This window comes from Phoenix dactylifera, chromosome 2, assembly GCF_051530095.1.
Source record: "Phoenix dactylifera cultivar Ajwa chromosome 2, Ajwa_hap1_PhDact_Kaust_v1.1, whole genome shotgun sequence".
In the NCBI taxonomy this organism is placed as follows: domain Eukaryota; kingdom Viridiplantae; phylum Streptophyta; class Magnoliopsida; order Arecales; family Arecaceae; genus Phoenix; species Phoenix dactylifera.
In genome coordinates, this window is record NC_143191.1 from 55,442,575 (window position 1) to 55,460,156 (window position 17,582).

Genomic DNA, 17,582 nt, shown 5'->3' on the forward strand with positions numbered 1-17,582 from the left:
ATCCTTGAGGTCAGAAATCCAAGATCAACCCAGGACAGTGATCCTGGGTTGAAAGTTAAAGACAAAAATATTCCTCAATTTAGGAGAAAAATTGATATACCAACATACCATCAATATATTATGTCAATGTTATATATATATACATAATATTATGTTGATATTATATATTATATTAATAATATATATTATATTATAATATATTACTAATCATATTATTATTGAAGGATAATTTTAAATTATAGTAGAAATATATTATTATATTTTATATTTATATAATGAAAATATTTAATATATTACTCCTACATTTACCTTATTTTTCTAATCAAAATAATTATTAGTATTAAAAAATCTATTATAAGTATAAATAAAAATATTAATTCTATAATTAAAAATAATATATTTTATAAGATTAATAATTTATAGGAGTAATAAATATATTTTTATAGAATATATTAATAATTAATATATTGATAAATATATTAATATCTTATTATAATATATTTTATATGATTAATAAATATATGATAAGGACTACTAAAAGTAGAATATGTGACAAAATTATGGAGCTATTATAGGAATTAGCATATTGACTTATATTTTTTATTCATGAGAATTAAAAACACATAAAAAATCCATCTAAGATGTATCAGGGGTATTTGTGGTATTATGTGGTCGGTGATCTTGGATCCCCGTATCATACCAAACAAGTTACTTATAGATACCCGAAAATTTTTAATCACTGGACCATAGCCTACCAAACACATTGATCTTAGATCACGGAGGATTAGATCACCCCCGCATTCGGATTACTGGAGATCTTGAATCAGCGTGGTGATCCCGTTGGGGTTACCAAATGCCCCTTAGGGACGTATTGTAATAACCTGAGACGTGGTGAAATTGCTGGAGCTAGTGCAAAATTGAAGTAGAGGGACCAAGCTGCTTCCTCCGTGGGAAGGTTTTGCTTTGCTCGAATCAGTGGTTAAGGTCACCGAGCTAAGCTAAGAGATATCGGTCTTGGAGATCAGTCATCTCAAATCTATGGTCAGCCCACTTAGGTCCGACCAGAATACCTTGGAGAGTTTTCAGATACATCTAGTCTGCTATATAATCGGTGAGCTGGATGAATCTCATCGTGCCACATCACCTTGGTCATTCGATACTACAAAACTATCTTTTAATTAATTTGGATCCCTTTTTAACATTCTTGTTTGCTTATTTAAGTTGATAATGATTTGTTAGTTTCATCTTACTCATCATCAGTTTTGCTGCTTCTTTTGCGTAGTAAGTTCACCAGGGTTAAATATCTGGTATGTGCTGCAGAGTTGACATCATTTTGGGAGGTTATATGTTTGTGTGCTCTACCATCTTATTAGACACATATTTAAGTGCGATCTATAACACAATGTTTATTGATTCAAAAGCTTTTAAGTAAAAGAATTCTCATCTAGTATACGTAGATCACCTCCAAATAAATGGGACTTCCCCCAGACCAGGCATGAGAGACGCAACGACTATATCAGCAAAGGCCGCCATATAAACAATAAAGGCCGCCATATAATAAGCAATTCATTCAGAATCTTGAGCCTTCATGTCATTAATATTACATCATACATGCAGCACTACTCTACTAATGCTAGTGTATCTTCCGACAAACCTTTTTAGATAAAATTTTAGATTATTACAAATTTATAGAAGAACCATGTGGGTGTGTATTTAGTTCCACTGTGAAGATCCGTGCGGACGTGTGTTTAGTCCCACATCGGTTATTCGCTGGGTAGATCTTGGGTATTTATACAGGATCAAGGAACCCAAATAATACCTTCCGGCTAGCCATTTTGGGTGAGGTTCTGGGTTGTTACAAATGGTATCAGAGCGGACCCGGCCCATAACCTATGTGGACTAGAGGACACTGCAGCACGGATATATTGGGGCTGACCACGGGTCGATCGTGATGTTTGTGATTAGATTTGAATAGATTTGAACCCTTAGCCTGACAAGGACGTCAGAGCTTGAACGGAGAAAGTATGTGAGGAGCCGTGCGGGCGTGTGTTTAGTCCCACATCGGTTATTCGCTGGGTAGATCTTGGGTGCTGACCACGGGTCGATCGTGGTGTTTGTGATTAGATTTGAATAGATTTGAACCCTTAGCCTGACGAGGACGTCAGGGCTTGAACGGGGGAAGTATGTGAGGAGCCGTGCGGGCGTGTGTTTAGTCCCACATCGGTTATTCGCTGGGTAGATCTTGGGTACTTATACAGGATCAAGGAACCCAAATAATACCTTCCGGCTAGCTATTTTGGGTGAGGTTCTGGATTGTTACATCCACAGTGTGCAGATCGTGGATATTTTTACAGGATCAAAAAATCAAAATAACACCTTTTTGGCTGATCTTTTTGGGTGTGGACATCAGTTATTACAAAATGTTTCAGAGTGGATCTAGCCTATAGCTTATCGGCTCGTTTGGTTCACGGAAAAAGAAGAGAGGAAAGTATGGTCAACGGAAAAATAATGAGATGCCTCTTGTTTGGTTGGAGTTTTCAAAGGAGAGAGGCGGGAAAGTTGTATTTCATGGGAATATGATTTCCATGTTTCATGGAAAAGTCTTTCTGATAAAAAACATAGGAAAGTTACTTTTCCGTGAGCTGGAAATCACTCCATTTTTATTTTTTCTCAAAAAAGCCCTTCATCATTAAAGAGACATTAAAGACCTAATTTTTATTAAGTATATAATAGAAATTATACATAACTTTCTCAGGAAAGTGGATGGTCAACCAAACATAAGCACTCTGTAAATCTGTCACTTTCTCATTATCAACCAAACATACCAAAAGTACTTTCCCACGCATCCTCTTCCTAGGAATCTGCTTCTCAAGAATCATATTCCTAGAAGAAAAAATGATTTCCGCGAACCAAACGAGCCCTATATGTGTTAGGAAATACTATATTACAAATCTATTTGAATTGACTATGAATTAATTGTTATATTTTTGATCAGATTTAAATAAATTTCAATACTTAATCTAATGAATATCTCATGGTTTAAACTAAAAAAGTATGTAAGATCTGAGAATCCATACAGATGTATGTTTAATCCTACATCAGCTATATATCATATAGATGTTAGATACTTATAAAGGATAGGGTTAATGTATAAATATAATTTATTTGGACCGGAATAATTAGAGGCCACCCCAAAGTCTCTCTTTGCCACGAAATGAGGATGAAAGTGACGGTGGAGTTTGGGAGATGGAGTTCCGCGAGTACGGGCTTCGGGTCAAACACGAAGACCTCAACGCACGTTTCAAAATCCAAGTACCTCCAAAATGAAGACATAAAGAAGGACGGGAAGGCAAGCACCATGACAAAGAAAAGTCGGCCGAGGGTAGAATAAAATATGAGTTGATGGAAGTTTGAAGTATATTTCTGTGTTCCCTTGTGGCATTACTGGGGGAGTTTCTTGCCATCCCTCCTTTTTACTATTCGAGAGTGGGAGGCAAGAAAACGAAGAGAAAGTGAATGGGGTTGAAATGTGTTCCATGTTCAAGTACTGGGTCATTGTCTCGTAGTAATGGAAAATAAATAAGCGAAGAAATACAATCTTTCGAAGAATAATCTAAAGTCTCAAAATTCTCTGTCCTTCGTAGACTAAGATCCTAATGGTTAGTGGTAATTATTTGGTTTTGTTAATTTAGAGATTGAATTTTAAAGTGAAGAAATTATACAAAGTGCCAACCAACCTTAACCGATTGACTTGTCTCTCTACTTGGAAGGGATCCAATTTTCAAACCCTAGTGGTAGAATGATGCCATATTAAGAGAAAGTAGTAATGAATGAATTATAGTTGATGCTATGGTGCGCCTTCTAATAGCTAGAATGTTCGTTGATTTATTGGTCAAAATTAGTAGATTACATAGTGATAACTTTTAATCTAGCTTGAACATTACGCAACTGATGCATCATCTCATATTTTGATAATTATAATAATGTAATATCGAAATAGAGTTAATGCTAGGGTCTAGCCTACAAAAATGGAAGTGTTAAAACAAGAAAAGATGCATTGATTGCTCATGATTGCAAAAGTAGTAGCTAGAAGTGATAATCTAATTTGATATAGCACTTGGACTAGCACAAACAAATTAAATCACTTTGGCTACTTCTTAATTCAGCATTGTTGCTACATTATTGGATCACAAATCCCTAGCCATATACTATTTCATATGATGTCTGCTTAAAGGATAAAAAATGCCAAAATAGTTGGCTTACTAAGTTTTGCAGCATCAAATTAGAGACAATCAATTAGAAAAGAAATTTTAAGATCAAAACAGTAGCCGATCAATCTATTGTGGCTTATTATCAAGCTTGCTAATTAAAAAAAAAAAATGAAAAGAAGTCTATAACAATGAGAATGATAGCTAACTTGCATGACAGAAACACATCTATAACTACTCCTTAATTATTGAATTATAATATTTTTTATTGAATGTTAGCCCAATCCTTCTCAGCAACATAAGCTTTATCCATCATTATCAAACAAGCATCTTTTACCAACATTAGCTAGTCGGAGACTCGACATGCCAATTCATATCATTGTTATGCTAATTCTAAGATCAAAACAGTACCCGATCAAGCTTGCTGATTAAAAAAGAAACCGAAAAGAAGCCTATAACAATGAGAAGGACAGCTGACTTGCATGACAAAAACACATCTATAACTACTCCTTAATTATTAAATTATAATATTTGTTTATTGAAGGTTAGCCCAATCCTTCTCAGCAATGTAAGCTTTATCCATCTTTATCAAACAAGCATCTTTTACCAACATTACCTAGCCGAAGACTCGACATGCCAATTCATATCAATGTTATGCTAATTCTAACCGCTAAAGTTTGCTTTCGTAGTTAAAAATACCAAAATATTTTAAGAACTCTTTTTTTTGTTCTCATTAGCGAGACAACAATTTGGTGGCCATGATAGAAAAAGTGGACAATTAAAAAGTAAAATCACAATAAGAAAATTATAGTTAAACCAAAAGGAACAACTCATCTAGTCTTTGCTTTCTAGAAGGGGCATCTCTATCTCTCTCCCCCCCTCTATCTCTCATTGGTGTACTCCTCAAAGGGAACCGGCAGGTGAAAAGCCAAACATAGTTCCACAAGGAAGCTCCCAAGGGACCATCTCAGCTTCTGACACGCGTCCAAAAAAAAAGCTGAAGCCAAATTTTTTTCTTCCTGAACCCAAACGCCACCATGGGCTTAGAGAAGCTTGGTGACGTTTGAAACCGGAGGGGAGGTTGGTGGGTAAATTCCGTCAAAAAGGAAGTCCGTGTTTCCGGGTCATACGACCCATCCACTACTACTCGCCTTTTTCTAATAGTAGCACATTTATTCCAAGCTGATGCGTCTTTGACCAAAACTATTCCATGTTTTTCTAAACACAACTTGTTAATCTTTTGACCTACATGGCTAGGATCATTTGTGCCAGCATCTAGTGGAATTATACCCACTATTCCAGCCTATCTAGAGGAATAAGGGTGTTCGTAGAGTTGGACTTGGGTCGAATCTTCTTCATCGATCTCCACCAAATACAAACATCATGAGAATTGTCGACGCCAATCTAAAGAGAACTTGCGAGAGGATTCCATGGTAGACTAGATGCAAAAATTGATATAGACAAATCTCCGACGTATGTTTTACTGTAAAAGGAAAATTGCATGTATTGGCAATTTGAGGTAGAGCATGCTCGTTGTAGTCATGGTCGCGATCTAATTCTAAATTAACTAAATTTTGGTAAATTTACATGGATGTCAACCCATCACAATTTTGCGAAAAGTATGTCCTCTGAAAAATGCAAGGACCTGCATGAAGACAGATTAATTAATTAGACACTAGTTAGAACAAGAGAATCTCTATTTTAGTTTTCTAATCCAAAACTACTGCAATGAAAACTATAGAAGATCTAACCAAGGATGTGGTTATATATGGTTGCAGTTGACCTTTGCTGATATCCTACTTCAGTCCTCATGCACCCGTTGAAGGTTAAATATAGTTAACCAGAAGAAAATGTATCAAAAAAGATATTCAGCTGGGAATATTTGGCAGGTTACAAAAGATACAGGAGAGTTAATGTTAGCACTCGCATGCCTCCTGTTTTCCCCCAGAACTATTTATCTTTGACTAAGTTGGATGGCTGCTAATAGTTAACATCAGTCCCCCAGTCCCAACTCCCAACCAAGAAAAACTTTTGATGTATCCAAATTATATAGTTTGTAATGGAAAATACTATGCTTGGACCAAATCTCCTAACTATTCTCAAAACTCTCGTTTTCAGAAAGGAATAGCACAAACCGACATCCATGGACCATCTTCCCAAACAAGGAGTTTCTATGGTTGCTTTCACAAAGTTACAAAAAAACCCTCTAAAATTAAAAATAAATTATACTTGTATTCAATAATTTGAAAAATCTATACTTACTCTCCTTAGGTTTATTTTTATTCAACACTTTAACCCATAACTTAATAAAAAATTAGTCAAAGTGTTAACCTTAAACTGGACCCAAATGTTATATTAGAAAACATTTCAAAATTACCAACATAACCTTAAGTGACATAACAACCACCCAATAATATAAGAAAATATGTGTATCCTCCTCTCCATTTAAGAGCAATTTTAACTTTGTACATAAGGTAAATAGTTTTACTAATGTCATTAATTTAACTAAGTATAAGTGTAGGCAAGGAATGCCGTACCGGTCCGTACCGGCCGGTACGGGCCGGTACTACGTACCGGTCCGGTCCCTGACCGGTACCGGACACAGATGAAAACCGGTATTTCCGGTTTTCTTCTGTGAACCGGCCGGTACGGAGACCGTACCGGCCGGTACCGGCCTCGTACCGGTGCGAACCGGCCGGTTCGCACCGGTACGGTGTTTTTTTTGGGAGGGGGGGAACCACAGCGCCTCGCTGTGGGTTTTTTTTTTGATGGGAAAGAAAGTGGTCCGGACCGGTACCGTACCGGTCCGGCCGGCCACCGGTACGCCGATCCGGACCGGTACGGCGGACCTTGAGTGTAGGTCTTACAAACTATTAGGTGCAAATGTAATAAATGTAAAACCTCAAAAAGGTTTTGCAATTTATTCCCTTTTTATTGTGAGCAAACATCATAGCATTTTTCTCTTTCAATTAAAAGCCAAGGTTATAGACTAAATATATGTCTACATTGATTCTTATCGGATTCCCCGCCTAGCTTGGCTGAATTTACATTCCGACTTCTTATAGTCCAAGTAAAGGATGAGGGGTGCCCTAAATGTGTGCGGTAGCACTCCTTATTTCCAGAAAATAGAGGAGTAGAATGAAAAGAGGCGCAAGCTATACTCTTTTCATTTAAACCCTAGCATCCTCGATAGGCTAAAAGTGCAAATCCATTCAAATAGAATTTACTCTGATACCATTTTATAATAATTTAGATTTTTTTTTTCTCTAAAAGTTTAGCCAAAAATTATTATTTAAATTTTTTAGCTCTATATAAGTACTTAAGATCTATTTAATATATAGTCGATATGAGACTAAATATATATTCGTACGGGTCCTAACAAAGATCGCAGAAAACTCGAGCTCTTTTAATTTCAATAACACATATCATTTCTCAAGGAAAAAGTTGGAGACAAGGAGAAAGAACACTTCTCTGTGTCTCAATCAGATTTTGCGGTGACAGAAACCGTTTTCGTGTGCAAGCTGCACACTACAAAGGGCAGCCGCCAAAGCAACCTCCAAAGCAGGCCCACAATCCCTTCCCCTATCTGAGCGTTCAAAGCTACGTAGCAGCAATAAGAACAACTCCATTGAAAAATAAACTACTTGAGTTTGCATGGATGCACTTCATTCTTAATAACAAGGGAGAATTCCAAGTAACAAACAACACCTGAACGTCTCTCTCTCTGTGTTGTTAGCTTTCGTCTTTCCTTCTTGCAACAGAAAAGCTATACATGACAATGTTGATCTCTTTCTCTACAAAAGATCGATATGTTCTTCTTTAAACAAGTGTATGTTTTTGCACCAGGCTATAACAAGTTCGATAGTTAATTATTTGGAAGTTTTCATGAGTAGCAAGTTCGCCCCTTTAACTTTTCCTCTTCCTTTCTCCCTTCATTATTCCTAAGGCAATGAAGAAGGAAAAGAAAAGAGAGAAAGTGGGAGTATAGCCATCCTTTTCCTCACAAGTCCTCATCAAGCTGCAACAACGATACAGGCTTCCTCTCAATCGCCGCCACGTACTCTGAGAAACTCGACGGCATCACCATGGGTATCCCAGAATATGTGGATATGAACTAGCTTTTAAGGGGGTTGAAGGAGGGGAATAGTAGTGTTGTGAGAGCGACCACTGGGTTGGATCTTTGAGCTATGAGTTAGTCCTCAGATATGTCTGAACTCTCGAAGTCTTCAGAAGTAGGTAGAAAGAACAGGATGTTGAAAATGCCACTTGGATATTTCTTCCCAAAAATCCTTGATTTGCAGCCACCGCCCGCCACCGCCTGCCACCGAAGTAGGCGGCTGAACTTCATGTATCGATCCTTTTTTGTTTGAGATGTCAAGAATTCATGTGGTTATGGGGCCATAGTTGGATGTGGAAAGCTATAATGATGACGCATGCATGGAAATCAAAAGGATGTTTGAAGAAATGACATCCAAAGCTTAGAAAAGTTTTTTTAAAGTTTCTTACGTTGTCTAGGTGCAATGGCTTCCGCCATGATAGAGGTTTACTCTTAACTTAAATTTTTTGGCTTTGGAATCTGCTAATGATGGGCATAGACCTTGGGCAAAAAATGTTCTAAACGGGGATAGGTGTTCCATAGTGTTTGACCTTTCCCATGATCAACGGGGCATGTCATGTTTGTGCCATGTTACCTACCATGGGGCAATTTTTCTCTGATCTAACCTCCATTTCAACAGGCAGCCTCGCTTAAGTGTCAAAAGTTAAGACAAGATGGACTTGTTAGAGTGTACAAACGATGAGAACGAGGCCTTTAAATTGCTGCTTTTCATTCAGAGATACAGAATTATTATTGTTATTATTATTATTTGATAGAATTCAGGATTATATTCTGGGTAACCAGATGCCATATATATGCTTTATCTGGACAAGTTATAACGCCTACCTGTCAATAAGGACTTGAAATTGGCAGTCCCATGGCTGCTTAGTACTTGCGTGGAACAAAATTCTACATACTCGATCTATTCGCTCTTGCTATGGACATGAAGTGAAGAAAACTTACCTAGAAGTCATGATCAATTATAAATTGGGTTTTTCCAGTTTACTATTTTGATTGCCGTGTTATTGTGTCCCATAGGTGGATAGATAGTGAAACGCGAAAAGAAACTGAAAAAGCTCATTTTCTTTTGCTGAGGAACAAGTATAAGAACTAAACAGTAGCTTATGATGCATTTGGTTCACAACCGGAATCAGAATGAAAATCGAAATTGCTATATTTCCTGATATGTTTAGTTTATGATTGAAATCGAAATTAAAATCAAAATGGAATTTGAATATTAGAGAAGAGTGGTATTGAATTTTGGAAGATTGGAATATTCTTATTCTCCTCGTAAATCAAAATTAGAATGCAATTTCTCCTGGCCAAACATACCCCTAAAAGTTTAGGGGGAAAGGAAATAATTTTTTTTTCAATGTGTTTCCGAGTTTCGATTAGGTAACAGGGGGCTCTTTCTATAGAAGTAATGCTGATGCCTATTGTGAAGAAAATAGAAATATCTTTCATGAGCAGCAGTCGGAGGGGGAGGAGAAAAACTTCGTTTTGGATGATAGAGTAAAGCTTTGGGATGCACAACCAGAAGTCTGGAAAACTGCCTAGGACATAACTGGGCCGGGCTACATCATAAAGGGCATTGAATGGTCCACTGGGCTACTAAGCCATAGCCCATTAGTAGCCATGCTTGAAGTGAGTGATAGAAATTATCCAAGATAGTCCATTGGATGAGATATTTTTCCCTGTTCTAGATGATTTATCTTAATCCAGAATCTATTCCTGCCTAATCCAAGCTTGCCACACCCAAAAAACAAATAGGCCTGTAAAAAATGAAAAAAATGCAAGAGCGGATGCTTGCACAGAAATCCAAAGGTATTACATGTATGTGTCAAATTGGACTAGATTATCTTAGCTTTCAATTGATTCAATTGTCAGGTCAGGTGGGTTCCAAAAGTAAACCAAATTGCTAATTGACTTGTAGGTTTTGGCTCGTCGTTTAATTCACACCTGGGTTCTTCTATTTCTGAGAAGTTGTCTTTGCTGTTGATGGTGAATATCACTAGTTCTTGTTCATTTTATTTTAAATATTTAGTTTTTATTATTTTTTATATTAAAAAAAGCAACAGCAACAACAGCAGCAAATTTTTGGACCAAGGGATAAAGCAATAATCATTCCAACCGATCATGATTTTAAACAAGTGTTAATAATTTTATTTTTTATTAAAATAAATAATTTTTTTAAGTTCAAATTTTTAGATTAAGTAGAAAAATAAGTATGTCGAATTCAACAAATAAGGGTATTATTCTTTGTTTTTTCCTTTCACTACTTATTATTTTACCTTCAAATGAACTCGGTACAAACTGACCTGCGCAAAAGCACGACGCCTTTTTTTTCATTTTAATTATAACGCTGAATAATTTGTTTCGGAGGTGACAGCTATTTCGGCATGTCGGCGTTATCTCTTTTTATGAGTTATTAGTCGGCCATCCGTCTCTCTTTCTCTCTCCTTCCTCCCATGGCAGCCGCCTCCGCCGCCGTGGTCGGGTCGCTCCGCGTCCCGCACCTTCCTTCAACGCGCCGAAGGTCAGCGCCTCCGCTGCTAATTTCATCGTCCGCCAGCTCGACCAACTGGGGGAGGAACTCCCCTGGTCATCAATCTCGCCTAAATTCGGCGCCCGACATCGGTCATCTCTCTCTCTCTTACGGTAGATTAGTAGTTATATATGGAATGATGTTCTTTTATTAGTCTACCAAGTATTATGATCCATGTAGTGGTATATGAACTGAATTGGTGAAGACATTGTTGGACGAGTGATTGGTGATGACCAAAATGTTGATTTTTTATGGAAATGCAGATGAATTACACTTAGAATAATAAAAGTTCAGATTTTTATTTTTTTCCCTTGAATATTTTTCAATTTAGTATCTTTAGTTGAGATTTATGTAGTGTGATTGGGAAAGTCATAGGTGGATAGGTTCAAGAAAGGTTTTTTATAATGCTGCTTTTTTTTGGAGAGACGTTATACCGAAGGAGGGGCTGGATGAAGGCGAATGATTACTGAGTGATCTTTGCGGTAGATAAGTTGATGAAGCGTTTCCGAGGGGAAAAAGCAATTTTTAAGTATTAGGGATTTTGGAAAGGATGATAGTTTGTTGCGGAGCAAATGCAATGAAAGAACCGCATTCAAAAGTATTTTTTTTGTGTGGTAGAATAGGGAGAATATATGGCTGGTATTGGAAGAATTTCTGGATTGAGGAGAATAATTTTTGCGGCTACTCCAAATTGCTCTTTTCTATTACCTTTTGTCCGTATGCTAAGGTTGTAGATTATTGAGAAGGTAAGGTGGGAATGATTCTGGATTTTGAGGTTTTGTTTGTGGTTAAAATTTGGAAAGAGGATTGACTGGGATAGAGAGCAGATAGGTTTGGAAAAGGTGTGTTGACAGGGAAAATGGTTAGGTATTTAGGGAGCTTGATGCGACGAAATTAGGCCATTACGTGTGGATGATAATTTGTGTGGAAAGATTGGTCATTTAGAGGATGGAAAGGTTGGATTTTAGTGGCCATCTTTCAATACAATTGGCTACTGGAAGAACTTTGTTAGGTTGAACAGTTTTAGGGATTTAATTCTAAAGCAGGGATTCCAAGTTCATGTTCATAGGATGTGCTTACTAACAAGGAAAGCAGATCCTTTCGTTTCTAGGCACTGTGGCTTGGCATTGCTCGTAATATGGATGCCGAGGCAATTAGAGAGGTTGGGACAAGAGAAGCTGATGGAGTTTTGAATTTTATGCTTTATAAAACCTTCCTTGAGAGGATTAATGAGGAAAGTCCTCTTTTCACCATAATAGTTGAATTAGGAGTAGGAAGCAGGAGGAATGTAAAGGAGGAATGTATGGACATTGTTATTCAGGTGGAGCTTTCTAGTGAATTAAGTAGTCTCTAGCAAAAGCTATGCATGTGAGAGCAGGGCAAATACATTTAAAATCTTATATAATTGTTTATCTTTCTTTCGCAAAACTCCTTAAAGATTTTTTTCCTATTCTTGATTGTTATAGTTTTTAAAGAGATTAAATTTAGTTACCAAAAAAAAAGAGATTAAAATTAAGCTGCCTAAGATGCCCAAAGGAGTAAGGATTTTAAAAATGGAAAGCAAATCACTACTCATGGTAAAAGAAGAGGAATATGATGGAGATGCTTTGGTTAGTTTTTCTCGTGTTTTTAGAGTACAGACCCCACATCTTCATGGATTAGCTATGGTTACCAAAAAATACTAAACTCGTTTTGTTCATTAAATTCCTCACAAGTATTGTAGATCTCTTTCCTCTAAAAAAAAACTGTTTTCATCTAAGTGTATAGAGCATTGGGCTTATGGTCACACCGCTCCATCTAACAACCGGCGGTTGGGGCTCCAAGTCTTTGTTGCATCCCCAAGAATTTGGACTAGGGTAATAATAATATTGCGTGGGTTTCAAGAGATGTCAAGATGCATCTCTTAGCCTTTCGATCAAAAAAACAAGAAAAAAAAATGAAAGAAGCAAGGTCGGAGGAACCGGTACCAGGCACCGTACTGGTTCTCTGGCAAGACAACTCGGTATGGACCGTGTCAGGCCTGTACCGAGAAAGAACATGACATTGTGGGAGAGAGGAAAAGAGAAAGAGAGAGCGAGCGGAAGAAGGAGGGCCGAAGGAGGGTGGCGGACACTGGCGGAGGCCGCGGCAGGTGAAGCTGCAATAGTTCCCCTGTTTCGTCCGACTGCGGCTAAAAAATTTTATGATTTTTAAATGAAGTCGGCCCCCTGCGGCCTCCGCTGGCATCCGCCACCCTCCTCCGGCCCTCCCTCCCCTGCTCGCTCTCTCTTTCCTTGTCCTTTTTCGACTTCGGCAATAAGTCTTATTTTCGTTGTCGGAACCGTACCGGTGAGCCACCGGTATGGCTCAAATCAACCGGAGCCGCCCGGTTCGGGATAGTTGGAAAGAAGCAATGTTTTCTCTGATGTATTTGTTGTGGCCTCTTATTTGAGAAATTGGAAAATTCAATCAATTGAAGCAAAACATACAAGAAGATATAAGGGGAAACGAAAACCCATGAAGATGTATATGTATTTCTCATTTACACTTATCACTCACCATAATTAACCTTTTTATATGAAAGACAGGCCACCCATTTATAACCTGCTACTACAAGGCTTCATGTTATTGGTAGACTGAAACAAGTATGTTGTCCAATCTATGCAGAGGACAAGGATGTTCTGGGCTTTGGGCCTATTTACGGAAAACTATACTGGATTTTGGTCTTTCTGGAAGTAGATTTCTTGTATCTAAATTCTAATCCATTCTAAGTTGCCAATACAAACTTCTTTGGTAAAATGACCATTACATGATTGAGAAACTAGAGGCATAGATTAAACTCTATTTTTCATATTTATATCGTAGTCATCATTATTCTTTCTAGTTTCATGTCACATACCGTCTATTGTAATCATACTAAAGCTTTCGCAGTTCCCAGGAGGAACATAGTAGCTTCCATGCTGTCAAGTTTAATATTCTCGAAATTGGGATCCCCTGATGTCACCTTAGCAGAACCCTCAGTTTGCTTCAGGGAATATATAGATACATTCGATGGCTATACTTTTCTGTATCCCCAAAACTGGATCCAAGTCCGTGGGGCTGGTGCAGACATATTTTTCCGGGACCCTTTTGTTCTTGATGAAAACCTATCAGTGGAGTTATCTTCCCCTTCGTCCTCGAGGTATAAGAGTGTTGAAGATTTGGGGCCTCCACAATTAGCTGCAGAGAAAGTGCTCAAGCAGTACCTGACTGAGTTCATGTCTACTAGACTAGGTGTTCGGCGTGAGTCAAACATTTTATCAGCATTATCAAGAGTTGCTGATGATGGCAGAGTCTACTATCAAGTGGAGGTAAGGGTCTATTTTATCAAGGTTTACATGAAAGCTTCAATATCGAGTGTTGCAGTGTTGGAGACATTCTCTTGGTAGATTAAGCTTATGTCCAAAAGCTGGAAATTGTGCACATGCTTCGTTGGGTCCTTTAGATCAATAACCCCAGCATACTGATATAGCATGTTAAGAATTTTTTCAAGTGCTAGGAAAGTTAATGGCATTTTGTTTCTTGCTATTTTTTTGTTCAATTTCTTTTTTCCTGTATATTTTCAATATTTTGGTCATTCCTAATCCTTATATATTCTTAAGTCAGATCCCAGTATTGGTTCAACATATCTGTTTCCCTTTACTTGGGCATTTCTGAAACAATCAAACAGTTCAAAGTCCTGGAACATCTATGTTGAGTATTTTGTGCTTGGTATTTATCTTTGGAGACTTCCAGGTTCAACTCTTTGTACTTTGAAGACATTGCAGAGTAACAATACATAAAGTCAAATCTAAATAGATGGGGTAAGCCTTGCTGCTTATTGCTATAGTTGCATGTACTGAATTGTCATAGTATTGAGTCATTTTGCATATGGACTTGCATGCCAAAAATTTCTGGGATCTGATGCCCCCAAAATCATGTGTTTCCATCTCATACCATGTTCAACCTGCCCGTCTCATTGTACTCCCTGATCTGTGATCTGAAGTTTAGCATTACCATCTGCTTCCAGTAATATCTTCCTTAAATCAGCTTCCTTGGCTATAGGTGTACATACTGAATAATGAAAGCACTTAATTTTGTTGATGGAGATGTTGCTTGATGCCGCACCCTATGTTTGACCATACCTGGTGAGTGTTCTGCTCTCATTATGGGTTCCCATACCAAACTTTCTAGGATCTGATGCCAGAAAATCCTGAGTTTCCATCTTATAGCATGTTCGATCTGCCTTCTAACTGTATCTCCCTGATCTGAAAGATGTAAAAAGGCTCATGGGCGGTGACAGGTACTTACATATTGAAGTTTAGTATTGAAGTCTGCTTGGAGTATTATTTTCCTCAGAGCAGCCTGCTTGGCTTTGTTTATTTGTTTAAGCTTTTCATATTAGCTTGCGTGCCTGGACACTGATTGCACTTACAAATGAGTTGTAATCATGCCTGCTGCTTTGGAGAAACTTAGAAATTTTACTTAATAGTACTGCTTTAAAAGATTTATTGATTATTTTTATATTTTGGCAGGAATAATTTCCCTTACCTTTCTCTGCTTTTTATACAGGTAAATATTAAATCATATGCAAGCAACAATGAGTTGGCTGTGATGCCACAGGACAGGATGCAGCGTCTTGAATGGGATAGGCGTTATTTATCTGTTCTTGGTGTTGAAAACAACCGACTGTATGAGTTGAGGTTGCAATCGCCAGAAAATGTGTTCTCGGAGGAGGAAAAAGATTTGCGAAAAGTTATGGATTCCTTCAGAGTGATCAATGCAGTGGATTAAAATGCAATGGTCTGCAGAAGTTATTAGTTGAGGTCCTTCTCACCCAATTTGTTTGGGTTTATTGTAATGATTTGCATTTTAATTGAAACATGATCGAGGAATTGAACAAGTTCTTTAATAGGGTTCATTCTGTTTCCAAAGTTCCTTGTAATTGTAAATCATCAATGAAAAAGAACTTCCTTTTTTGTTCATGGAGTAACCATCAATAACAATTGCTGATAAAAAACTACTTTATAATTCGGTACTTCATCTGAAGCTGCTGCCTGGCTGATAACCTTTTTCTTTTGTTACCGTCTAAGTAATTAAGTCTGTACCACATTACTTCGGTACAGCACAATTGTCATTTGAGCTGGACCAAAGAGGATTTGCAAAGTAGATTAGTTTTTTTTTTTTCAAGACTTTTATTGTTCAAACCCCAGTAATTCTAATATGTGAAGTCAGCAGATGTATTTCATCTTAAACCTCGGCAAGCTAATACAACTTGCGAAGAAAAGTATAAGAGAAATCCTTATACTGGTCCAGCTTTTGTGGTACATAAAACACCAAAAGTCAGATTTACTTAATTGGTGCAAGCAACTCACTGCCTTCAAATAATGGTCATAACTATTGATTGCCATGTTCCTTTGTTTCATAGAACCACATAAGTCTAGTGGTAAATTTATCAAAATATACCATTAGAGAAGCTGGTGTTGTTGAGATGCACAAAAATCAGATGGAAAATTAATTAACAAAAGAAAGCTGAGTGCAGAATTACATCAACTACTGGCCTCAGAGCCAGCTTCCAAAGAATTTCTTTCACATTGCACAGTTGTCAGTGAGCTGAGTAAATTGAGAATCTGGCATATGGGAAGTTAAGGTGGTAACATGCCATCTTGGCACACTCAGTACTGCACATAAGTTCTGTGGGCTGCACCAATTAGCACGTGTTATGTCACACGGCACAGGAGACCTTTTGCGTGCACCAAATTGGCGCTCCATAGCCATTAGTCATCGTCCACTACCCACACAATACTATCTAATACCATTAACCTAGACAAACAGTAGTATATCACCCAATTTCTTATTTAACAGCTCATTCTAGAGCTGATGACTATGGAATTTAGGAAGGGAAGCAAAGCTGAGGACCGTGTAGACCAAATTGATACACCACCAGTGTGTTCTTCCTGTAGGACTATGTACTCAACTACACATTAACCTCAAACTAGTTTCCTCCATGGATTCATTTCCTCCATCTTGTTTAGAACTATACTTTCTGAAAGAGTTCTATATGTATCAAAAACATTTCCTCATATCATTCTTCTCTCAATTTATCCTTAATTAATTATACCTCTATTTTTTTCCGAATAATTTTATTTTTTTTCTATATTTTGTTATACTATTATATAACCATTCTAACATTGGCCATACTAATATGATGTGCACATATTGTTTTCTAATTATCCAACATATTGTGCTATAAAATGCTTTGTTTGTATAACCATCTTGTAAAATTATCCTTCAACTAATCTTTTTTTTTGTTGATTACATTTTTGATTTAATATATTAATTAATTTCAAAAAGAGAAAAAGAGGAAATTCTTGTAAGGTATTAGAAAATCCACTTGATCATGAATGCCATCAACAGGCCTACTCCACTCTAACAACGAGGTGTCAGTAAACCAAGAATATCAAGTTGTTCCGGTAGCAGATATGCAAACAAGTGACTAATCATTTTACAAGCCATATATGCTCGACTTTCAGCCTTTGAAAGCTGTGGAAGTGGTGCATCTACCAACCACTCACAAAATCATTACAGCCGGTTAGTTTATGCATGTTTCATTCATCTAGACTAAACTCAAACCTGCCAATCATGATTACACTAATTAGATTACAAGTTCACATAACAAACAACCAAGATCTAAAAGATAACTGGGACAATATTATCACCTGTTTCACCCAACATA

At 37.3% G+C, this 17,582-nt stretch overlaps 1 protein-coding gene across 3 annotated transcripts; it reads left to right on the forward strand.

The window, feature by feature from the left end:
* Positions 1–10,687: 10,687 nt before the first annotated feature.
* On the forward strand, positions 10,688–15,831 carry PPD1 (Photosystem II reaction center PsbP family protein). 3 transcript variants are annotated; one of them, XM_088717055.2, is made up of 3 exons: positions 10,688–10,941; positions 13,767–14,178; positions 15,419–15,831. In XM_088717055.2, the coding sequence occupies exons 2-3, from the start codon at positions 13,786–13,788 to the stop codon at positions 15,638–15,640; spliced, it is 615 nt and encodes a 204-aa protein (XP_088573181.2). In that variant the 5' UTR covers positions 10,688–10,941; positions 13,767–13,785; the 3' UTR covers positions 15,641–15,831. The 3 variants fall into 3 exon arrangements, with proteins under 3 accessions (XP_088573181.2, XP_008801748.4, XP_008801750.4); XM_008803526.5 differs by having other exon boundaries at positions 10,690–10,962; positions 13,760–14,178; XM_008803528.6 differs by having other exon boundaries at positions 10,691–10,941; positions 13,760–14,178.
* The last annotated feature ends 1,751 nt before the right edge of the window (positions 15,832–17,582 follow it).

Bases quoted from the DNA above. Each gene is read 5' to 3' on its own strand.
- PPD1 (XM_008803526.5), top strand. From the start codon at position 10,773: ATGGCAGCCGCCTCCGCCGCCGTGGTCGGGTCGCTCCGCGTCCCGCAC. The intron at 10,963-13,759 runs GTAGATTAGTAG...AAGCTTTCGCAG, and splicing joins TCATCTCTCTCTCTCTTACG to TTCCCAGGAGGAACATAGTA. The intron at 14,179-15,418 runs GTAAGGGTCTAT...CTTTTTATACAG, and splicing joins GAGTCTACTATCAAGTGGAG to GTAAATATTAAATCATATGC.